Source organism: Lepisosteus oculatus, chromosome 14 (assembly GCF_040954835.1).
Source record: "Lepisosteus oculatus isolate fLepOcu1 chromosome 14, fLepOcu1.hap2, whole genome shotgun sequence".
NCBI classification, from domain to species: domain Eukaryota; kingdom Metazoa; phylum Chordata; class Actinopteri; order Semionotiformes; family Lepisosteidae; genus Lepisosteus; species Lepisosteus oculatus.
In genome coordinates this window covers 38,777,402-38,801,527 of record NC_090709.1, presented here as the reverse complement: position 1 = coordinate 38,801,527, position 24,126 = coordinate 38,777,402, and the positions used below count along the sequence as shown (strand labels likewise).

Below are 24,126 nucleotides of genomic sequence, written 5' to 3'. Positions count from 1 at the left end.
TTGTGTACCGGTGTCCCAACCCGGAAAACAACCGAGGCTGCTACTAATATCACCCCATTATAACACTTCTGAGCACTGGTGGGCCAGAAGAAACCTCTCACCTCCAGACCACCTTCTACACACTCACTATTCTGCTGAACAGCAGGGCAACCCCTGCCCTCCTCAGGAACTGCTTTCATAGGGAGCAGGAGATCCCAGGTGCAGCCAGTTCAGCGATTTCCTCCTGAGAATGTGAGGAATGCAGCTCCCAGCGCCAGCGCCACTACCTCTTACGCCCCCTTGTGGCACAACCACAGGGGCCGGCCGGCACCTCGTCCATCTGGACACCGAGCACAGGAAGAGCGCCCCCTAGTGGAATTGATATCACACCGACTACAGCTCACTGGGTGAAAGAGAGGAGCAGAGCCCTTCAGGTCTTGACCCTGAGAGTTGTCTTTAATGTCCTCTTTGAAACAGCGCTGCTCAGATTAAATGCGCTTGTGATCTCCACCGGCTGCTGGTGGGTCTCTCTCTCGAGAGCTATGGAGGTGCTGTGGGGGTCTCTGTGACAGTTTCCTCTGCTGGAGATGCGAAGTCGCCCCAGTGGGGCTCGTGCTGGGAAGCAGCTTCGCGATGGTGCTGTGAGGGTGAATGGCTGACACAGGACGGGACACTTCCAGCAGTCTGATCCCACGGTGTGATTCACACAGCGAGGCTGTATCAGGTGTGTGAGCAGCACCCCTGAAACCTCTGAAGGCAGCTGTCTGAATAAGGACTTATTTTCCATCCATCTATTCTATAACAGTTTTATTCACTCCCCAGACACAGCTGGGTGAGCTCCTCCAGTCAGGACAGGAGGCTCTTCTTTACATTGAGAGTGGTGGAGGTGGGGAACAAGGTGCCCAGCCCTGCTGTTGAAGCCGATACCCTGGCTTCTCTCCAGACACAGCTGGGTGAGCTCCTCCAGTCAGGACAGGAGGCTCTACTGTACACAGAGGGGGGTGGGGGTGGGGAACAGGCTGCCCAGCCCTGTGGTTGAAGGCGATACCCTGGCTTCTCTCCAGACACAGCTGGGTGAGCTCCTCCAGTCAGGACAGGAGGCTCTTCTGTACACAGAGGGAGGTGGGGGTGGGGAACAGGCTGCCCAGCCCTGTGGTTGAAGCCGATACCCTGGCTTCTCTCCAGACACAGCTGGGTGAGCTCCTCCAGTCAGGACAGGAGGCTCTACTGTACACAGAGGGGGGTGGGGGTGGGGAACAGGCTGCCCAGCCCTGTGGTTGAAGGCGATACCCTGGCTTCTCTCCAGACACAGCTGGGTGAGCTCCTCCAGTCAGGACAGGAGGCTCTGCTGTACACAGAGGGTGGTGGAGGTGTGGAACAGGCTGCCCAGCCCTGCTGTTGAAGCCGATACCCTGGCTTCTCTCCAGACACAGCTGGGTGAGCTCCTCCAGTCAGGACAGGAGGCTCTGCTGTACACAGAGAGGGGTGGGGGCGGGGAACAAGCTGCCCAGCCCTGCGGTTGAAGCCCAGTCTGAAGACTATGGACAGAGAGCTGCTGAACAGCACTGCAGTGTCAGACTCTGTGCCCTCTCCCTCACACCTGATGACTCGGCACCAGCACTGTGTGCTGATTCGCTGCTCGAAGTCTCCCTGCAGGGACTTTCCAGAGCCTGCTGCAGTGTGAGAGAGGGATCGGACCGGTAGAAACACCAGCAACACTCGCCAAAACCTTCCGCCTGGCAAAGGAGCTTCGAATACCTGAGATTTAAATCACAGACAAGGCCGTGTTTATGAAATCCCATGCACATTATGAACAAGCGAATAAGTCATGTGTTAGATTATTGTGTGTGTGTAGCACACAGTCTGCAGTGCTGGGGTTGAACAGACAGACAGCTGGAAAGTCCCAGGGTGATACAGGAACTGCAGTCTGACAGTGCAGCCAGTTGAAAATCTCACTGCTGCTAGTGTCACCAGTAGCTGGGTGTCAGTGCTTGCTCTCTGTTTCGTTTACAGATCTTAATTACTATCAATCTTTCATTGATGTGTTCCAGCGTTGTGCGAAAACAGTTGTGTTGTGTCCATCACTGCTGTACCCAGTACAAGTTCACAAGGGAGCTGGAGTCTATCCCAGCAAGCACTGGGCACAAGGCAGGGTACAGCCTGGACAGGACACCAGTCCCTCCCTGGACACCAGTCCCTCACTGGACACCTGTCCAACACACACAGATAGCACTCCAGGAGATGACCCCAGGGCCCCAGTGGTGTGAGAAAGCAGTGCTGAGCACAGTGACACCCTAATGTTTCATGTTTTCCCTTCTGAATTTACTCGTACTGGTGTTATAAAGCACTTTGAAAAACTTGTGTACAGAAGAGCCTTCTGTCCTGACTGGAGGAGCTCACCCAGCTGTGTCTGGAGAGAAGCCAGGGTATCGGCTTCAACCACAGGGCTGGGCAGCCTGTTCCCCACCCCCACCCCTCTCTGTGTACAGTAGAGCCTCCTGTCCTGACTGGAGGAGCTCACCCAGCTGTGTCTGGAGAGAAGCCAGGGTATCGGCTTCAACCACAGGGCTGGGCAGCCTGTTCCCCACCCCCACCTCCCTCTGTGTACAGCAGAGCCTCTTGTCCTGACTGGAGGAGCTCACCCAGCTGTGTCTGGAGAGAAGCCAGGGTATCGGCTTCAACCACAGTGCTGTGCAGCTTGTTCCCCACCCCCACCCCTCTCTGTGTACAGAAGAGCCCCCCTGTCCTGACTGGAGGAGCTCACCCAGCTGTGTCTGGAGAGAAGCCAGGGTATCGGCTTCAACCACAGTGCTGTGCAGCTTGTTCCCCACCCCCACCCCTCTCTGTGTACAGAAGAGCCTCCTGTCCTGACTGGAAGAGCTCAGCCAGCCTGTTCCCCACCCCCACCCCCCTCTGTGTACAGAAGAGCCTCCTGTCCTGACTGGAGGAGCTCACCCAGCTGTGTCTGGAGAGAAGCCAGGGTATCGGCTTCAACCACAGGGCTGGGCAGCCTGTTCCCCACCCCCACCCCCCTCTGTGTACAGAAGAGCCTCCTGTCCTGACTGGAGGAGCTCACCCAGCTGTGTCTGGAGAGAAGCCAGGGTATCGGGTTCAACCACAGGGCTGGGCAGCCTGTTCCCCACCCCCACCCCCCTCTGTGTACAGAAGAGCCTCCTGCCCTGACTGGAGGAGCTCACCCAGCTGTGTCTGGAGAGAAGCCAGGGTATCGGCTTCAACCACAGGGCTGGGCAGCCTGTTCCCCACCCCCACCCCCCTCTGTGTACAGAAGAGCCTCCTGTCCTGACTGGAGGAGCTCACCCAGCTGTATCTGGAGAGAAGCCAGGGTATCGGCTTCAACAACAGGGCTGGGCAGCTTGTTCCCCACCCCCACCCCCCTCTGTGTACAGTAGAGCCTCCTGTCCTGACTGGAGGAGCTCACCCAGCTGTGTCTGGAGAGAAGCCAGGGTATCGGCTTCAACCACAGGGCTGGGCAGCTTGTTCCCCACCTCCACCCCTCTCTGTGTACAGAAGAGCCTCCTGTCCTGACTGGAGGAGCTCACCCAGCTGTGTCTGGAGAGAAGCCGGGGTATCGGCTTCAACCACAGGGCTGGGCAGCTTGTTCCACACCCCCACCCCCCTCTGTGTAAAGAAGAGCCCCCTGTCCTGACTGGAGGAGCTCACCCAGCTGTGTCTGGAGAGAAGCCAGGGTATCGGGCAGCCTGTTCCCCACCCCCACCCCCCTCTGTGTAAAGAAGAGCCATCTGTTCTTGTTTTTAAAAGCTGTTCCCTGTAGTTTCCACCTCTGTTCTCTGGTTTGTGTTTCCCTGGGTATTAAACTGATTGGGCACAGCTCTGTTCATGTAAAGTAAGGCTGTTAACCAGGCTAAAGAAAAGAGGCTACAGATTTGAGAAAGAAGAATTTTATTTGTATTGTTTTGATTAGTTCTAGAAGGACAGATATTTGGATGAACAGCTTTCAAAATCTTGATAAAAAAAAGATGTCTTTATCATAATAAAAATAGACCTCTTCCCATGAAACATATAATATTTACAGAACATATCATAAAACAATAATCTCTGGCTATGTTAATGACCTATTGGCTATTCAGCAGTGCAGTGGGGCAGTGAATGATGGTGCTCAGATATCTAGAGAAATATTCACAGGTCTGGTTTGGGACAAGACAGAATTAGAACTGGCAGTTTGCATTGCTAGTGATATTTGGCAGAATGAAAGTATGAAAAAATACTCTCACTCTGCACATCTGTATTGCTCTCAGAGTCACAGTTCTGCCATTTAGAGTCTTGTTTCTCTACAGTGAATCTCTTCATGTCAGTTTCATTAAATGCACTACTGTAGGGTCAGTGGAGCTCTTTATACAGGGAGTGTAAACATGGGGTCTGCACTGGGTGTATATCGACACCAGGAAGAAATGTTGTTCTGCAAAAAGCCAGTTTTGAGCGAGTAAATTAAACAGTGAGAAATGAATCAGTCTTGAAGTGATTTCTGTAAGCTGTCGGTGCATGAGCGTCCTGCTCCTGTTCTTGTGGAGAGAAACGAAGTCTCTCCAGTCCAGTCCGCAGCGCTCTGGAAGTACAAACACCAGCGATGAGCACAACGTTTGAAACGACAGTACCGTTCCGAAGCTGAATACTAGCGCACCTCTCTGTACAGGGAGGACACTTCCTGTTGTCAAAGATTAAAGAAGGGTCCTGGATTTCTTCCTTGAGCTGATTAACTGATGCCATGATAAACCTGTGACCTGCATCACTGTGTAAAAAGTGAGATGGGTCTCAGTCTCTAAACCAGGAGAAGTCAAAGTGACGAAGAGGAGGAGTTGACTTGGGCTCGGGCTCTGATTACAGTCTGAGGTTTGGAGCCCAGAGAGTCTGACTGGACTGAAAAAGCTCTCACCTCAGTCTGACGGCACCAGGATGCGGCCTGAAACAGAGAAATAAGAGGAGACGAAATTTATTCTTCCAAAAGATCAAAGTGACCAACACCTGTAAGCATCAGCATGTAAGGAAGAAAGCTTCCAGTGCCGATGATAAATGCAATTCATGTAGGTGCTTCAATTTTACAGTAAACTTGACACTTTTTTCCTTAATTCACCCTTAATTCAAAATAAACCCCATTCAAATCTCTCACACGTCTCCTTCTGGCCTGCTGTCTCCTCTCTGTCCTACAGAAACCTGCAGGAAATGTGATTTAGGCTTTTCAGTGTAGAGTTCACCTGTACATGTTCTTTCTTACAGAATGTTAAATAACATAGGAAAGATTTTCATGCTCGTACAGTCCTTGGTCTTACTGTTACAGGACCAGCTGAGGAAACGTGTTTGTGACCCCAGCCTCTTACCGCTAGATTTCTTCTTGTAGTAAATCACCCCAGCAGCGGTGATGATGAGCCCCAGGATGAGTCCAGACACCCCAATGACAATCTTGTTCTTCTTAGACTCCGGCATCGAGGGGTCTGGGGGAGAAGAAATATTTTAGTTGGAGTACAGTCTTCTCATGTTGGACTATGGGGAGTGTGGAACAAGCTGCCCAGCTCTGTTGTTGAAGCCGATACCCTGGCTTCTCTCCAGACACAGCTGGGTGAGCTCCTCCAGTCAGGATAGGAGGCTCTACTGTACACAGAGGGGGGTGGGGGTGGGGAACAAGCTGCCCAGCTCTGTTGTTGAAGCCGATACCCTGGCTTCTCTCCAGACACAGCTGGAACTGTGTCTAGCAACCAACCAAATAAGCTGTATGGGCTGAAAAGGTTTCCTCTCAATTGTAACCCATCTTACAGTACGTGCAAATAATGTACTTGTCATAATACAGGCCCAACAGAAACATCTGTCAGCATTCTTCTTTTGCCAGATAAATAATCATCTGGGATTATGATGGTAGTGCCAGTGAAATCATCCTATGGGATTCAGACACTAAAACATTTTTTTTAAATGTTTTGAAAAAATTATTACAATCCGTGCGTATTTATGTTATGTTTTAGCACACAACTGAGAGTCAAGGTTACAAGAAACAATACACTCTTTGGGGAATTCATACATCTTTAAAAGCTTGAGCAGTAGGACAGTAGATGCCTCACCCCAGGTGACCTCCAGGGGGCGCTCCAGGCTGCTGTGCTCCACTCTGCAGGCGACGGTCTCCCCGGCGCGGGGGGTCAGCTCCAGGTGAGAGTGCACCTGGTAGGTCCAGTCCCCGTTGGCCAGCAGGTCGGTGGAGGTGACGTCGGTCTTGGTCTCCAGCCCGTCCCTCAGCCAGGTGACCCTGATGCGCTGGGGGTAGAAGCCAGTCACATGGCACACCAGCATGGTGGGGTGCTTGGAGCTGAGCAGCTTGGTGGCGCTCACCTTGACCGAGGGGGGAACTGGAAGACAGGCAGCGCACAGCAGCATTACACAGGACCCTGAAGCTGGGTTGACTCCTCTAAACACAACAGACAGATGAGTGTATATGAGATTGCTAGAGCATGAACCTCAATGTGCCTTCATTATCTGATACACAGGTAGCCTGGCTTTTCTATTCTGTACGCAGAGGGGGGTGGGGGTGGGGAACAGGCTGCCCAGCCCTGTGGTTGAAGCCGATACCCTGGCTTCTCTCCAGACACAGCTGGGTGAGCTCCTCCAGTCAGGACAGGAGGCTCTTCTGTACACAGAGAGGGGTGGGGGTGGGGAACAGGCTGCCCAGCCCTGTTGTTGAAGCCGATACCCTGGCTTCTCTCCAGACACAACTGGGTGAGCTCCTCCAGTCAGGACAGGAGGCTCTACTGTACACAGAGGGGGGTGGGGGTGGGGAACAGGCTGCCCAGCCCTGTGGTTGAAGCCGATACCCTGGCTTCTCTCCAGACACAGCTGGGTGAGCTCCTCCAGTCAGGACAGGAGGCTCTACTGTACACAGAGGGGGGTGGGGGTGGGGAACAAGCTGCCCAGCCCTGTGGTTGAAGCCGATACCCTGGCTTCTCTCCAGACACAGCTGGGTGAGCTCCTCCAGTCAGGACAGGAGGCTCTTCTGTACACAGAGGGGGGTGGGGGTGGGGAACAAGCTGCCCAGCCCTGTGGTTGAAGCCGATACCCTGGCTTCTCTCCAGACACAGCTGGGTGAGCTCCTCCAGTCAGGACAGGAGGCTCTACTGTACACAGAGGGTGGCAGGAGTACTTATATCTAGTTATATATATATAAGTTAGAATTATATAATTACAAACTTAACAACATTTATTTTGTGTTGTATGTTATAAAAGGAATTGGTTTTAATAATGCACACATAGTTTCAGAGAATAAATTAACATAGTTAATTAATCTAAAAATTGTATTTATTTCAGTATCACTTCCTCTTATCAGGGTAAGATAATCAATTCACAAGGTCCCAGAATCAGACGGTTAATTAAGTTGACATTGTAACAAACAACAGTCGAACAGAGAAAATCATAAAGAGTTCTCAATACAATGTGAAGGAATGAAATGTAAGAGTAATAAAACTATTTAAAGTATTCAAATGAATATCCCGTAATTAGAGCTAGACTGATATTCAGTTATCTAGCAGTGTCTTGAAGGCACGAGGATTACTATATTATAATAAAAATGTGTCTCACGAGTGTATACAATATCAAAGGTGTTTAACGTCAGTGTGACTGAGGGCTTGGGTTAACTCACCCTTCCTGTCCGTCATGGTGCTCTTGTAGACCCCTGCGTTGTGTTTACAATAATTATCCAGGTCATCCTTGAGTCCTGCTAGGTATTCTTTATCCTGGTTGAATCTCTCTGCATTTTTGATCCCATGTGGTGTGTAGCCAACAAACTTCTGGATATTCGAGTCGTAACGATAAATCTCAATCTTGTTAAAAATGTTCCTCCTTGTGTAGAGAAAATCCTCCAGATGATCATTGTACTCACAGTCAGAAATGAACTGGTACATATACCCATCTGGAAGAAAAATGTTAACAGATAAAACACTCAAGGCAGGGTTCTCTGGGATTCATATAAAAAAAAGATGTGTGATCATCTACAACATCCAATAAGATACAAAATCTATTGCTCAATCAGTGTGATATAACCCTATATAACGCAGACCATGTGGTGCGATCGATCAATTGTTGTCTTTTCAATTGATCAAAATATAATATTTTATTTTAATATACTAATCTATCACAGTACTATACAAGAAATGAAAAAGGGTGTTCGGGTCAGTAGACAACTGATGGGCTGTACTGTATATCTTGAGAGTCACATTAAGACAGTGAGCTCCTTTAGAGTTCTTGTCCTTAATTAAAATGATAAAAGAGGATCTGAAATGTATTGACAAGTATGAAAAATTCTAATGTCATTCAGATCAGATCAGATCAGATCTCCAATGAATGATCACTGGGACATCTGCTCTGCTGAGTCCAGGCACTGAAATGTACATTGAAATGACTTTCTAACCGAAGCCACCAGCACACTCACTGAAAAGCTGTGTGCACAAGGGATGAGGTGGGATCACTTACCCACTGAGCGCCTGGACCCGGTGCAGCCCAGGACGAGCACGGCGACGGCGAGGCGATGCAGAGGGGTGTCCATGGTGCAGCAGGCTGTGAGAGGAGCAGCGCTGTGGCAGCAGCCCAGTGCAGGAAACCGACTCGTCTCCTCCCCGAGCGCTGTCAGCTGGGACCTGCACCAATCACCAGCCTCCTGCAATGGCATCACCTGTTCCTCAGCAGAGCACAAGTCTCCTCCACACTCTCAACATCCACCACTAAATAGCCTTATTCTGTTTGTATTCTGTTTCTATCATCTGCGTCCAGGGCACAGAGAAAGCGTTATGTGACTGGTGATTGTAGTGACAGTAAAATTCTCACTGATAAATGTGCAAAACAAAACTCTGTCCTTAACACTCCATGTTCAGCATGTTCAGGATACCATCTTTCAAAGAAGGATTCACTATACCTTCTCTCCTCGTGGGATCTTCATCCATAACCATTTTTCACTTACAGTTAACAGATAAACAGATGTACTTACAGTATGAGCTGCAAGTTCAATATAATTACTGATTATTGATTCAACCCTGAAGAGTAGATTATTTGGGAGGCACAGAGATACAGTAGTGAGCATTACTATGTGCTGAGGCCCTGGGTTCAGACACAGTCCACGACAGGACAGAGACGTGCCTGTCCTGTCACTGAAGGGACTGGAAAACTGCTCATGTGGAGCCCACCCATACAAAGACAAAATGAAATATAGAATAAGTTCAAGCACCATCATATCCGAAACAATACAGCTTGTAAAATTATGTAAAATTTGTCTTCACTATGATTTAAATGATGCCAGTCCTTGGCATCATTTAAATCACTGAGGACAAATCTATATAAGAAAGCTTTTGGTGCTGCCTCATTTTAAAAGCTGTATAAGATCAGATCTCTTTATCAGCCCAACACCATTTCTGAGTATTAGGAGTGTGTCTTTTCACAAAGCCCAGCCTGCTCTCCTTGAGACACACAGACAGGGAGAGAGAAGCTGGGGGTCAGAGTGCAGGGTCAGCCATTGTACAGCGCCCCTGGAGCAGCTGGGGTGAAGGGCCTCGCTCAGGGGCCCAACGCAGTAGGATTCCTCTGCCTGCTGTGAGATTTGAAGTGGCAAACTTCCAACCACAGGCGCAGACGCTGAGCCACCACTCCTTGTTATGGTGGTGCTTGAATTTATTCTATATTTCATTTTGTTTATTAATTTCAGTTGCACATATTTATTAGTATTGTACTGCACTTTGAGATTGATGAAGTGCATTATAAATATAATGTATTATTACTATTATTATTGTGATCACTCAAAACAGGTCATTTCGCATCAAGAGACTAAAGAACTGAATCTCTTCGGTCAGGAACAGAGAAGACTGCGAGAGGACTTGATTCTGGTCTGACAGGCAGTGACCAAGACAGCTCAGGAAACGTCTTCAAGATCCTTCGTGACACTGGGACCCAGGGACACAGGTGGAAAACAGGACTGGGAGCACATCCAGGACAGACAACAGGAGACACGTCTTCACACGGGGAAGGACTGGAGTCAGGAGCCAACTCCGAGATCATGTGGCAGAAGCACTGACCCTATGATCTGCTACCATCTGGAAAACGGTACCGGAGCATTCGGGCCGGACTACCAGACTCAGAGACAGTTTTTATCCCCTGTATCGCATCTTTCCCAGGCGCTGAGATAAATTCAGATTTTACTGCTCTGGGTGTGGAAAAGTGGATAGATCAGGACTTACTTCTGAACAATACATTTTACTTCCTTTTGGTCTTAGAAAAAAAACAACAATATCAAGAATTGAGCAAGTTTTATTAACAGTAATTTTAATATAAATGAAAGAATATTATTTCAATTGCAATGAAATGAGAGAAAGAATAAGTGTGACCATCATACAATTTTAAGAACTCATCCAGAAATCCCCATTCAAAACATAGGAACATCTCATTTGAAAAATACTGTATACAAAGCCATCTCATATCTATTACACATAAGAGATGAAAAATCTCAAACCCAGTAAAAAGCTAAGCAGTTCAGAAATCCATCTACAAGTTTCTAATGATTCTAACACTCATTTTCATGGTGTACCAGCGGAGAAAACAACAGGAGAATTTCACTCTTTTCCTTGATGATCAGAACGAAGTTCACTGTGTGAAGCGGATGTGCTGCAGCTGCTGTGAAAAGGGACTTGTCTCTTGATGGCAGCCTGTGCTCTCAGTTGCACTTGTTGCCCTTGATGAGGAAGAAGGTTCCGGCTGCCACTCCCAGCAGCCCCAGGGTCAGGCCCACCCCGCACACGGCTGTCTCCGCCGCCTCCGAGTCCGACTGCACCTCCACCTCTGAGGAGACACCAGCAACCATGCTACTAAACACTAGTATACTACTAAACACACGCATGTCACCAAACCGACGGAGCCTTTATGTCATTTCATATCTTATAAAATGGATAATATACTGGTGGCGCAGGGGGGCACAGTGGTCATCATTTATGCCTCACAGGACTGGGGCCCTGGGTTCAGTTCCTGGGGGGGGTGCTGTCTGTGTGGAGTCTGCATGTTCTCTCTGTGTTCCTGTGGGTTTCCTCCAGGAGCTCCGGTTTCCTCCCACAGTCCACAGACTGGCTGGGGGGTTAATGGGCTTCTGGGAAAACTGGCCCTGGTGGGTGAGTGGGTGGGTGTGTGTGTGTGTCCTGTGATGGACTGGTGTCCTGTCCAGGGTGTGTGTGTGTGTGTCCTGTGTTGGACTGGTGTCCTGTCCAGGCTGTACCTTGCCCTGTGCCCAGTGCTTGCTGGGAAAGACTCCAGCTCCCCTGTCATCCTAGGATAGGTCTTATACTTACACCTCCAGTTCTCAGATGAGACAACCACATATCGTTCTTCTTTTCTTTTTGTAATATTAAACCCACCTTGTTTCTTATTCCCAGCAGATCTGGAACAGCCAGCTGTGTGTTTTTATGTCTCTATGAACCCCACGACTGCACACTGCACAGGGAGGCTTCTAACTTCAGTTAGGTTTTAATTTCAGCAACTACAACACCAACATTTCTGAAGTCATAAACTCTAAGATGAAGATAATGTCGGAAGCCTGTGAGCATAAAACTGTGACAAAACAAAGATTGATTAAGAAAATTCTGTCTGTCCGTATCTTAAGATCAAACAGACCAGTGAAAGTGCTGAACCTGCAGTTGTGGTATTTGACCAGATCTTTTAGTATTGACATGTTGCCCCTTGGTAGGTGGGACCTGCGTCAGCATGCACAGGCTGCAGAGGAACAGGCAACGGGTTTATTCCTGCTGAAAAGAGAAGAAAGGAAACACAACGTTTCGGCGGTGGAGCCTTCTTCAGGTGTGAGCTCACACCTGCGTTTCCTTTCGTCTCTTTTCAGCAGGAGGAAACCATGTTCACCCGTTCCTCTGCAGTGAGGGGATGCGCAGGTGGTCTTGCGTCAGCGTACTCACCCCAGAGGCGTGTGAGGGGCTCCTGCAGGGCGCGGTGCTCCACACTGCAGGAGTACACGTCGCCAGCCTGGGGCGTGAAGCTCAGGTAGGAGAACAGGCGCAAGCTGTAGTCTTTATTGGAGTAGTACTGGGTGACGTTGAACCCCTGTGTCACCCGCTCCGTGTTCCTGGTCCAGGACACCTTAACGGGTGCAGGGTGGAAGTCAGTGATGAAGCAGATCAGAGCGTTGGGGACCCCCAGCTCCACCTCGTTCTCCGAGTACAATCGGGAAATCGGGGGATCTGCAAAGAGATTTTGTACATAAACCTCCAGTTAATATTTTACTTTATTTCTTCCACAATTGATCCACCAAAGCCGAAACACTTCTGGGAGTAAATCACAAGGAAATTTCAATTATTTGCACTGAGCCTGATTCTAGCTGGAGAACCTTTTGACAGTTTTGTCATTGTCTCAGTCTTTTATTTCCAATGGCCTATACGCCATTCTGCACTCATGTTCTTCACAACAACAACCAAACACCAGTTTGTAGATCCTGTGGTTTAAAGCCTCTCACTTTTATTTTATCCTGAAAGTTTGGAATTATTTAAGTTGTTCTTCACTGTATTTGTGACAACGTGCACAGTAACACTTCCCAGATTTATAAAGTAAATAAATCAACAGTGTCGCAGCACAAAAATAGCTGGTAGAATCGGAGCCTCACCTAGTTTCTCTTCAGGGAATCCTTCTCCTTTAGCGCTCACTGCCACATTGTGTCGGCAGGTTTCTACTTCCTGCTGTGCGAATGAAGGCTGTTCCGGATAAGGGTGCCATTCCTCAGCAAACTCTGGGATCCTCAGCACTGTCTTCTTCGCCACCAAATCAACATACAATATCTCATCTTCATCGTGCTCTATCTCAAACTCCGCTTCGGTGGAATTAGACGCGCAGAACGTCAAACGTCTGTCTAGATGTCTAACTGAAACAAAAAAAGAATCCAGAATCAATCGATTTCACTGGTCACAATGAATTTATTTGACGCAAAAACCTCCGATGTGCGGAACAGCAAATGATTGTACCGATGTCATGTTAGTGGGTGGAGAACATTAAGAAGAAACATTTGAAGCAGAAGAGGCAGCGAGACAGCCGTTTCCTCAAAACTCCTCCATCGTTCATGTGGAAACTCGCATCGGGTCCCCTCACAGTCCTCAAGACTAAATAGTCAAATAGCCAGTTCCTTCAGAATCTACCTGGCTGTCATTATCAAATCATAATTCATACTCTAAACGAGGCCTTACTCGTGAAGCACACAGTTGTAACAACAGCCCTTGATTTCAGTTCTACACTAGTATCTCTGTGTCCTGACTGTCTTTATTTCCAGATGATGTAAACATGACAGCATGAACACTATCTCTTTTATCAGCAGCCTCATCTAGCTCAGCGTTTCCCCATCTAGACTCTGGTCTAGTGAGTAAAACTGGCACATTCACACGTGATAAAAAACCAGGTTTAACAACGGCAGAAAAACAAATACAAGATCATTCACACAAAACGTGTGGCTGTGAAGGAGAGATTTCCTTGAAGATTAAATTTAACAAGAGATGTGTGCATGGTGGTATTGGTTTTGGTATTGATCTGAAAAAGGAACATGAGAAAGGTCAGCAAATTTACGTTGATCCCTTTATTCAAAGCGAGATCCCTGAGAAGCAACACAAAACACCAGTATGGGAAATGTCCATTTTGTTTGCTATTTGTTTAATATTTTGTCAGTCATGTAAAAATGGTTTTCTGCAACAGTTAGACCTCAGCTGTGTTCAGGTCACTACCAAAAGGACACCTGTGCTCTAGAGGCAACATAGCGAGGTGCAACGAGATTTACTTCCAGACTCCGTTAAAGAACTGAATCTCTTCGGTCAGGAACAGAGAAGACTGTGAGAGGACTCGATTCAGGTCTGACAGGCAGTGACCAAGACAGCTCAGGAAATGTCTTCAAGATCCTCCGTGACACTGGGACCCAGGGACACAGGTGGAAAACAGGACTGGGAGCACATCCAGGACAGACAACAGGAGACACGTCTTCACACGGGGAAGGACTGGAGTCAGGAGCCAACTCCGAGATCATGTGGCAGAAGCTCTGACCCGCTGGGCATGAGGGAAATTCTGGACCATGAACCTTCTCTCATGGGAACATCTTTTCACTGGACTGGCTGCATTCAGTCTTGGGTAAACAGAAGAAAACATCAGACTCCTAACTGCAACTAAACGTAGCACTGGTGTAGCTACAACCACTGATCTTCCGACCTCAGCACAGAATCTGAGCCGGTCGGTCTTTGTGGCTCATCGCCTCCTCTCCGGCCCCCTGTCGGTTCGCTCAGGGACGCGATGACCTGGGGTTAGTCACGAAGGATCAGTGAAAATGTTATTTATCAAAAAATGGAATTCCTTTTTTTTTTTCTCTCTAAAATCATCCAAGCATGATGAGTGTGGGGAGTCTCTTTGGATACTCAGGATATTTAGTGTTGCGAACTTCGTCAGATTAAAAATGTTTAAAAAGGGACATGCAGAGAAGGTGTGGTGCTCCAGAGCGCCCGATTTTGCTCTTTTGAAGTCTCACTATTCAGGTTTGAAAACAATGGCAAGTATAACGTTAATGAAGGAAGCATGACTTACTCTGAGCTTGCGAGAGGACACCGCTAGCTCCTAGCAGCACTGCGGTGAGGAACGCGCACAGCATCCTGCACGCGGTGAAGGAAGACACGGCCCCGGCTTTCCAGCGAATCCACAGGCGAGTGTGTGGGACCCGAGCAGAGCACCCCCCCAGGCCAGCAGCACTCCGGAGCAGTGGCTCGACAGGGCTGCCTGCTGCACTTTTGAAACACCCCTACTTCCCTTACAGCCAATCAGACAATTCCTCAGGCACGGACCGACAGTTACTAGGTACAGGGGCTGTGAGCTAACCGAGCCAATATCCGTCTGCAGAACTCTACCCACGCAGCCCAAGACGCAGTTATCATCGGTACTGCCTTCAGACCCTGATATAAAAAGACTTCAGTGACATTACGGGTCTTTAGTCCACCTATTCTACATTCCACTTTACAAAGTGTAAAACTTTGTACAATTCATCATGAACTGCTGTCGTCGGGCAGTTCTCTGATCTAAGAGAGAAGTTTTTTTTTAGTTTGAAAACATTTTTTTTTAATTTCCGTCAAGTGCCACACGAAAGAATAATTATGTGCGTGTCAAATAATTTCTAAAATTGTCTGTGGATCCCTCTGGTGGCAGGAGGGGGACATCATTGATGTTCTTGCATCTTCGATTTTACCATAACGATCTATATTTAAAATACTGAGATGGCATGAAATACACATCACAGTAAATCTGGCTCAGTTCAGTCCCTGAGACCCCAGTCCTTCAGGGGCTCTGGGGGTCTTCAGTCAGGGGTAAAAGGTCACTGGGACTCTGGACTCATGAAGACAGTACCTGGCTCAGTTCAGTCCCTGAGACCCCAGTCCTTCAGGGGCTCTGGGGGTCTTCAGTCACGGGTTAAAGGTCACCGGGACTCTGGACTCATGAAGACAGTACTTGGCTCAGTTCAGTCCCTGAGACCCCAGTCCTTCAGGGGCTCTGGGGTCTTCAGTCACGGGTTAAAGGTCACCGGGACTCTGGACTCATGAAGACAGTACTTGGCTCAGTTCAGTCCCTGAGACCCCAGTCCTTCAGGGGCTCTGGGGGTCTTCAGTCACGGGTTAAAGGTCACCGGGACTCTGGACTCATGAAGACAGTACTTGGCTCAGTTCAGTCCCTGAGACCCCAGTCCTTCAGGGGCTCTGGGGGTCTTCAGTCACGGGTTAAAGGTCACCGGGACTCTGGACTCATGAAGACAGTACTTGGCTCAGTTCAGTCCCTGAGACCCCAGTCCTTCAGGGGCTCTGGGGGTCTTCAGTCACGGGTTAAAGGTCACCGGGACTCTGGACTCATGAAGACAGTACCTGGCTCAGTTCAGTCCCCGAGACCCCAGTCCTTCAGGGGCTCTGGGGGTCTTCAGTCACGGGTTAAAGGTCACCGGGACTCTGGACTCATGAAGACAGTACCTGGCTCAGTTCAGTCCCCGAGACCCCAGTCCTTCAGGGGCTCTGGGGGTCTTCAGTCACGGGTTAAAGGTCACCGGGACTGGCTCCTCATGCTTCTCAAACCTTCGAGGAAGGCAGTGCTAACTCTACACAGCCGAGACATCCGCAATGTGGAATTAGGAAAGAAGAGTTCCCACAGAGCTCCGACTCCACAGAATCCATGTGGGAGTATCTGGACAGTGAGGTGTCTAGGAAACACGGCCCACTACCTCAGGACAGAACATGGACCCAGGCGTCCGTGAGAAACGGCCTGATGCCAGGCCAAATCGAGCCCAGATGTATGCATGGGGTGGTTCGAGTGTAGTAAGTATAAGTTCCTGTATTCCTGCATTAATTGCTCCTTAAGTGTGATCTGATCTTCACCTCTGTTTCAATAAGAGATAAACACGATTAGATTAAACAAATAACGCAAAAACAACTGTCATTTCTCATGTCTATATTGAACATGCACTGTCGATGCTGGGGAAAAGCGTGTGAACCTCTAGGATAATGACCTCCATCGAGGGGGTAATTGGAGTCAGGAGCTCCAGTCAATCAGAAGTCATTCAGGTGGGAGCTGAAGGTGCCATCAAAAACTAATCCCAGTTTAATTTTCTGTGGCATGTGGATACGTTTTATCCAGTATAGGGTTGTTGGGGGAGCTGGAGTCTATCTCAGCCCCTCACTGGACACCAGCCCCACACAGGACACACACACACTCACACCAGCCAGCCCCTCACTGGACACACCAGTCAGCCCCTCACTGGACACCAGACCCTCACTGGACACACACACACTCACACCAGCCAGCCCCTCACTGGACACACCAGTCAGCCCCTCACCAGTCCCTCACAGTCCCTCAAGGAAAGCCCCTGCCCTCCCAGCATGCCCCTGTCCCGGTTTCACTTCCTCGTGGCGGTACCGGGCCGGGCTGCGGTCCGGTTCTCCCGGTTCTCCGAGGGAGGCTGGGAAGTCCCTGGCGCGGGTCCAGAGAGAGAGAGAGAGAAAGAGCGTGGCTTCTGCTCCGAGTGAAAACACCACAACCAGCAGCGTCTAAACACCACAGGTCAGGCTTCGCCGACCAGAATACACTCCGCTCATCAGAGGGGGAACGCTGGCTCATCTGGGTCCTTCAGTGACATGCAGTGCAAACTATTCACTCACCAGATCAGAGGACAAGCAGGGAGATGCGTTTATCTGCGTCCATCTCTAACCCACAGTCAGTCAGGGGCAGCTCTGACCTCACAGCCACACAGCACTGCGCCAAGCGTCCCAGACCCCCACCGCAGGACGGTTTGAGACACACACACTTTTCACAAATGCTGTTTGGACCATGTGAAAATATAGAAAAAAATAAACTCAATATAAAACAGACGATACACATCCATACAGCAGCCCTAAAAGGTCATTAAAATACTACCGAAGAAGCCGTTATCACTTGAACAAAGTGTACACTGTTCCATTATATTAGAGAACCATCTCTACTCCTGAATCACAGAAAGTGCAGTTAAAACCCAGAACGTATATATATATAAACGCCTATAAGAGTAGCCTTTTATAATGCACTTTATAGTTTTGTTTCCATAAACAAAATGACATCCTGCTTTTTTAGCCTGTACGCAGAGGTTAACAAACTCTTCCAAACAGCTCTGGGATCTTTCATGACCAAGTGGCCCTGATGTCAGTTCAGCGTCTCAGCTGGAGCTCAGGAGAGGAGACAGCCAGTGAATTCTGTGATTGGTGGAGGGCAGGCGGCCCACAGTTAAACTGCAGAGCGCTGAGCCGAGCCGAGAGAGACCTCACTCCCACCCCGAGCCCTGCAGAGCGCTGAGCTGAGCCGAGAGAGACCTCACTCCCACCCCGAGCCCCGCAGAGCGTTGAGCTGAGCCGAGAGAGACCTCACTCCCACCCCGAGCCCCGCAGAGCGCTGAGCTGAGCCGAGAGAGACCTCACTCCCACCCCGAGCCCTGCAGAGCGCTGAGCTGAGCCGAGAGAGACCTCACTCCCACCCCGAGCCCCGCAGAGCGCTGAGCTGAGCCGAGAGAGACCTCACTCCCACCCCGAGCCCTGCAGAGCGCTGAGCTGAGCCGAGAGAGACCTCACTCCCACCCCGAGCCCTGCAGAGCGCTGAGCTGAGCCGAGAGAGACCTCACTCCCACCCCGAGCCCTGCAGAGCGCTGAGCTGAGCCGAGAGAGACCTCACTCCCACCCCGAGCCCTGCAGAGCGCTGAGCTGAGCCGAGAGAGACCTCACTCCCACCCCGAGCCCGACTGGTCACTGTTCCCACTGCAGCCGCGCCTCTCCGCTGGAAGATGAAGCCCCTCGTCCTGCTGCTCGTCCCCCTGGCTGCAGCGCTGGCCGGCGCCCGGGCTCTCAAAAGTAGGCGACAGACTTTTTATCACCTATCAAGAGTTTAAAAAGAGGAAGAAGCACGAGAGATTTAGCAGAACGTTGCCGTTTGCTTCTTTCATGTCGATTAATATTTTCTAAAACCGGTTTGCACCCGAAACCCCTCCCCCTGCTCCGTGCTGAGCCTGTTGACCACAGAACTGTCTCGGCTCCTGATCTCTTCCTCACGAACACGTTTAGAGAAAAAGTCCTCCTGTGCAATGCAGACAGGCTTTCTGATGCAGACGGTGTATTCTGGAGACCACTGAGAGTAACGTGGCACTAACTGAAACTCTGTACAGTGATAATGATAATAATGATAATGTTGCTTTATTGGCCCTATACAAATTCATTTTTTCACAGACCCCAGCTTGCTCTCCGTGAAACACACAGACAGGGAGAGAGAAGCTGGGGGTCAGAGCACAGGGTCAGCCATTGTACAGCGCCCCTGGAGCAGCTGGGGTGAAGGGCCTCGCTCAGGGGCCCAGCGGAGTAGGATTCCTCTGCCTGCTGTGGGATTCGAACCGACAACCTCCCAGCCACAGGCTCAGATCCTGAGTCCCAGAGTTTTCTGGAGCAAAATATCTTTTAAGGAAACTTTTGTTTTCTGAAAACAGTCTTGTTCAGCAGACGTCTGTTCGCGTATACGGATCTTTTCAGACCTCACAGTGTCATTCAGGGCGCATCACTGACAGTGCGTCACAATCACGGCCCTCTGCTCTTGGCACTGATCGAAATGCTCACAATGTGTGTATCTGTGTGTGTGTCCTGTCCAGGCTGTACCCTGCCTTAACAATTAATTAATAATTACCTGCACTTATATAGCGTTTACCTGGACATCCCAACTCACAGCTCTTTCCAGGTCATGGGGATCCACCAGTGTGCAGCCCCACCTGGATGATGCACCAGTACACTGCCCCCACACACACCAGCTCTCAGTGGGGAGGAACAAAAACAGCCCAGTGCCCAGTGCCCAGTGCCCAGTGCCCAGTGCCTGCTGGGACAGACTCCAGCTCCCCTGGTGAGCCTGAACTGGACAAAGCTGAGAAGCCAGATGGATTTTTGAAAACACCACATATTCTGTACCAGGCCCATGCGCACAGATAACTCTCTTACTCCCTCAGAAACTCCGCTTCTCTTAAATCACAAACAATGGCTTCCGCACTTGAAATAAGGACATCTTACTGGGCCCCAGAAGGCGCAGTAAGAAGAGAGACAGGGGGGGCCCTGGACACACTGAGAGACGGGGGTTCATCCAGACACACTGAGAGAGAGAGACTGGGGGTCACTGGACACACTGAGAGACCACACAGACTGCAGGGTGAGAGCGCCCCCTGCTGGCCCCACTCACACCTCTCCCAGGAGTCTCCCCTCCAGGTACTGACCAGGCTCCCCCTGCTGGGCTCCAGTGGGGCTGTGAGCTGGGTGAGAGCGCCCCCTGCTGGCCCCACTCACACCTCTCCCAGGAGTCTCCCCTCCAGGTACTGGCCAGGCTCCCCCTGCTGGGCTCCAGTGGGCTGTGAGCTGGGTGAGAGCGCCCCCTGCTGGCCCCACTCACACCTCTCCCAGGAGTCTCCCCTCCAGGTACTGGCCAGGCTCCCCCTGCTGGGCTCCAGTGGGGCTGTGAGCTGGGTGAGAGCGCCCCCTGCTGGGCTCCAGTGGGGCTGTGAGCTGGGTGAGAGCGCCCCCTGCTGGCCCCACTCACACCTCTCCCAGGAGTCTCCCCTCCAGGCACTGGCCAGTGGGCAGCCAGCTGGGAGCTGCAGGCTGGGATGTACAGTACTGTGCTGCAGAGAAATACTGGGTCCTGTCTGAGCCGGACCGGCTCCACAGCGTCGTGACTCCAGCTGCGCCTCTTCAAGAAAAGCCCCTCAGATTCCCCCTGGCGCCAGGGGGGCTGTGGAAACCGCTGGGGCTCAGTCACACAGGAAAGACAGACGCACACCGGGGGAGTCTCACACAGACCCCGAGCCCCCGCCGTCCCCACCAATCAGCTGCAGCCCCTGCTCTGACATCACCTGTCGCCAGGCAGGAGCGGCCGTCCGGGGCCTGTCACATGACGCTGGCAGAAGACCGGTCACAAACGAGAGGAGACCCCGCCTGCCCCATACCGTGATCGCCGGATTCGTTAGTGGATCGATGATCCGCAGATCACCCGTCTGCCTCCCGAAGGATCAGAGTGAAACGGCTTCCACGACACGGTTCGTTTGCGCCACTTTTCTGTACACAGAGAGTGGTGGAGGAGGGGAACAGGCTGCCCAGCTCTGTGGTTGAAGCCGATACCCTGGCTTCTCTCCAGACACAGCTGGGTGAGCTCCTCCAGTCAGGACAGGAGGCTCTACTGTACACAGAGGGGGGCGGGGGTGGGGAACAGGCTGCCCAGCCCTGTGGTTGAAGCCGATACCCTGGCTTCTCTCCAGACACAGCTGGGTGAGCTCCTCCAGTCAGGACAGGAGGCTCTACTGTACACAGAGGGGGGTGGGGGTGGGGAACAGGCTGCCCAGCCCTGTGGTTGAAGCCGATACCCTGGCTTCTCTCCAGACACAGCTGGGTGAGCTCCTCCAGTCAGGACAGGAGGCTCTTCTGTACACAGAGGGGGGTGGAGGTGGGGAACAGGCTGCCCAGCCCTGTGGTTGAAGCCGATACCCTGGCCTCTCTCCAGACACAGCTGGGTGAGCTCCTCCAGTCAGGACAGGAGGCTCTGCTGTACACAGAGGGGGGTGGGGGTGGTGAACAAGCTGCCCAGCCCTGTGGTTGAAGCCGATACCCTGGCTTCTCTCCAGACACAGCTGGGTGAGCTCCTCCAGTCAGGACAGGAGGCTCTACTGTACACAGAGGGGGGCGGGGGTGGGGAACAGGCTGCCCAGCCCTGTGGTTGAAGCCGATACCCTGGCCTCTCTCCAGACACAGCTGGGTGAGCTCCTCCAGTCAGGACAGGAGGCTCTGCTGTACACAGAGGGGGGTGGGGGTGGTGAACAAGCTGCCCAGCCCTGTGGTTGAAGCCGATACCCCGGCTTCTCTCCAGACACAGCTGGGTGAGCTCCTCCAGTCAGGACAGGAGGCTCTACTGTACACAGAGGGGGGCGGGGGTGGGGAACAGGCTGCCCAGCCCTGTGGTTGAAGCCGATACCCTGGCTTCTCTCCAGACACAGCTGGGTGAGCTCCTCCAGTCAGGACAGGAGGCTCTGCTGTACACAGAGGGGGGTGGGGGTGGGGAACAAGCTGCCCAGCCCTGTGGTTGAAGCCGATACCCTGGCTTCTCTCCAGACACAGCTGGGTGAGCTCCTCCAGTCAGGACAGGAGGCTCTGCTGTACACAGAGGGGGGTGGGGGTGGGGAACAGGCTGCCCAGCCCTGTGGTTGAGGCCGATACCCCGGCTTCTCTCCAGACACAGCTGGGTGAGCTCCTCCGGTCAGGACAGGAGGCTCTGCTGTACACAGAGGGGGGTGGGGGTGGGGAACAGGCTGCCCAGCCCTGTGGTTGAAGCCGATACCCTGGCTTCTCTCCAGACACACCTGGGTGAGCTCCTCCAGTCAGGACAGGAGGCTCTACTGTACACAGAGGGGGGCGGGGGTGGGGAACAGGCTGCCCAGCCCTGTGGTTGAAGCCGATACCCTGGCTTCTCTCCAGACACAGCTGGGTGAGCTCCTCCAGTCAGGACAGGAGGCTCTGCTGTACACAGAGGGGGGTGGGGGTGGGGAACAGGCTGCCCAGCCCTGTGGCTGAAGCCGATACCCCGGCTTCTCTCCAGACACAGCTGGGTGAGCTCCTCCAGTCAGGACAGGAGGCTCTTCTGTACACAGAGGGGGGTGGGGGTGGGGAACAGGCTGCCCAGCCCTGTGGCTGAAGCCGATACCCTGGCTTCTCTCCAGACACAGCTGGACGAGCTCCTGGAGTGAGCCGGGCTGTCAGGGAGCCTCAGTTAGAACTGCTTCCGGGGTTAAAGAAGATGGATCTTTAAAATTCCCACCAATAAGGCCCCACGCGGCCGTTAACGACACAGCTCGGACCGCGAGCTGTGAACCGATCTCTGGCGCACAAGCGGCGCCACACGGCCAGCGGGACACGCCACGAAGCGGCTGTGTGGGAGCGCCACCGTGCGGACATCGCACCGCGCTGCAGCGGCTGCAGGGTGTTCGCAGCGCCGCGCCTGGAGTCTCGGCTTTCTACGACATGGGAGCCGAGAGAGCCGGCCGGCGGCCGAGTTTACGGTGGATGTCAACATGATATGAGAGGTCTCGGTCGGAAATGCCTGTAATACGTCTGTAGATTTTATTTTACTTTTTGTTTCGTGTTTGTTTCATTATTGTTATTTGCTTCGGCAACACCGACTGTACTGACTTCACACCAGTAAAGCGCCTTGAACTGGACTGGACTGAGCCGAGCGTCAGTGTTTACAGCAGATGCACATACGTTATGATCCGTAAATGCCTGTAATGTGTCTGTAGATTTTATTTCCGGTTAATTTTATTATTGTAATGTGCCGTGGCGGCCCGGCTCGTACCCAGCGGCCGTGCCGATACAGCGCCTGCGGTTGAGAAACACAGAGGAGTGTCGCCCAGACACGGGTCCCAACGCACGGTGCTCGGGCGCCACCGTGTGGCCAGACGACTTCCCTGCCAGGGGAATGAAAAGAACCGGATCGGTGACCCATTTCAGGGGAGGAAACGCCCGGTTTTCGGCTCTCGGAAAATAATCTTCGCAGCTGGTACACAGACACGACAGCGCAGTGGCGCCACCTTGTGGGCTTATCGGCAGGGACAGGAGCAGAGAAGCTGACATGCTCACCCACAGGTGCTGAAGTCATACCTGTGTAATCCTGGGGTGTCCTGGGGTTCTGGGGAAGTCTCACTGACTGGTCACCCTGAAATTATACCTGTACAATCCTGAGGTTCTGGGGAGCCACAGTCCAGCAGGTGTCGCTGGTCACCCTGAAATCGTACCTGTGCGATCTCTTGGGGTTCTGGGGAGCCCCCCTCCAGCAGGTGTCACTGGTCACCCTGAAATCGTACCTGTGCAATCCTGGGGTTCTGGGGAGCCACAGTCCAGCAGGTGTCGCTGGTCACCCTGAAATCATACCTGTGCAATCCTGGGGTTCTGGGGAGCCCCACTCCAGCAGGTGTCACTGGTCACCCTGAAATCGTACCTGTGCGATCCTGGGGTTCTGGGGAGCCCCAGTCCTGTATATTTTACTGACTCCCCAGGGTCCTCCTCCCTTGAAGACTCTGCACCCCACAGTAGCCATATCATTATCATGAGTCATCAGGCATGCAGGCACCAGTCAGCCCCTCCCCCTTAGCCACACCCACCCACTCAGCCACACCCCCAACCCCACCACACCCACCCCTTCCCACCAGTCAGCCCCTCCCCCTTAGCCACACCCACCCACTCAGCCACACCCCCAACCCCACCACACCCACCCCTTCCCACCAGTCAGCCCCTCCCCCTTAGCCACACCCACCCACTCAGCCACACCCCCACCTACCTGACCAGCCACACCCACCCCTTCCCACCAGTCAGCCCCTCCCCCTTAACCACACCCACCCACTCCTCCCCACACAATCAACTCTGTCCCACCCCCCAGCCAACCACACCCAATCATCATCCGCCCCACCCCGCAGACAACCACACCCAATCACCACGCCCCCATTAGCCACACCCACCCCCTCCTCCCCACCCAATCAACCCCACCTACCTGACCAACCACACCCACCCAGCCCCTTAA

General features: G+C 51.9%; 2 protein-coding genes across 2 annotated transcripts; both read right to left on the bottom strand.

Moving 5' to 3' along the window:
• Positions 1 to 3,883: 3,883 nt before the first annotated feature.
• LOC102686718 (HLA class II histocompatibility antigen, DQ beta 1 chain-like) lies at positions 3,884 to 8,565 on the bottom strand. The gene is made up of 6 exons (XM_006643363.3): positions 8,461 to 8,565; positions 7,631 to 7,900; positions 6,066 to 6,347; positions 5,334 to 5,447; positions 4,892 to 4,918; positions 3,884 to 4,564 (listed from the first exon to the last, which is right to left on the bottom strand). Exons 1-5 carry the CDS (start codon positions 8,531 to 8,533, stop codon positions 4,893 to 4,895), a joined length of 765 nt encoding a protein of 254 aa, XP_006643426.2. The 5' UTR covers positions 8,534 to 8,565; the 3' UTR covers positions 3,884 to 4,564; position 4,892.
• Positions 8,566 to 10,265: 1,700 nt separating this feature from the next.
• Positions 10,266 to 14,758, bottom strand: LOC102686512 (H-2 class II histocompatibility antigen, A-U alpha chain-like). The gene is made up of 4 exons (XM_069199017.1): positions 14,575 to 14,758; positions 12,629 to 12,883; positions 11,928 to 12,209; positions 10,266 to 10,809 (listed from the first exon to the last, which is right to left on the bottom strand). Exons 1-4 carry the CDS (start codon positions 14,636 to 14,638, stop codon positions 10,685 to 10,687), a joined length of 726 nt encoding a protein of 241 aa, XP_069055118.1. The 5' UTR covers positions 14,639 to 14,758; the 3' UTR covers positions 10,266 to 10,684.
• Between the last annotated feature and the right edge of the window lie 9,368 nt (positions 14,759 to 24,126).

Bases quoted from the DNA above. Each gene is read 5' to 3' on its own strand.
- LOC102686718 (XM_006643363.3), bottom strand. From the start codon at position 8,533: ATGGACACCCCTCTGCATCGCCTCGCCGTCGCCGTGCTCGTCCTGGGC. The intron at 6,348-7,630 runs GTGAGTTAACCC...CCTGTCTTCCAG, and splicing joins CACCATGACGGACAGGAAGG to TTCCCCCCTCGGTCAAGGTG. The intron at 4,919-5,333 runs GTAAGAGGCTGG...TCTCTGTTTCAG, and splicing joins CTACAAGAAGAAATCTAGCG to GCCGCATCCTGGTGCCGTCA.
- LOC102686512 (XM_069199017.1), bottom strand. From the start codon at position 14,638: ATGCTGTGCGCGTTCCTCACCGCAGTGCTGCTAGGAGCTAGCGGTGTC. The intron at 12,884-14,574 runs GTAAGTCATGCT...TTTTTGTTTCAG, and splicing joins TGTCCTCTCGCAAGCTCAGA to TTAGACATCTAGACAGACGT. The intron at 12,210-12,628 runs GTGAGGCTCCGA...ATCTCTTTGCAG, and splicing joins ATTCCCTGAAGAGAAACTAG to ATCCCCCGATTTCCCGATTG.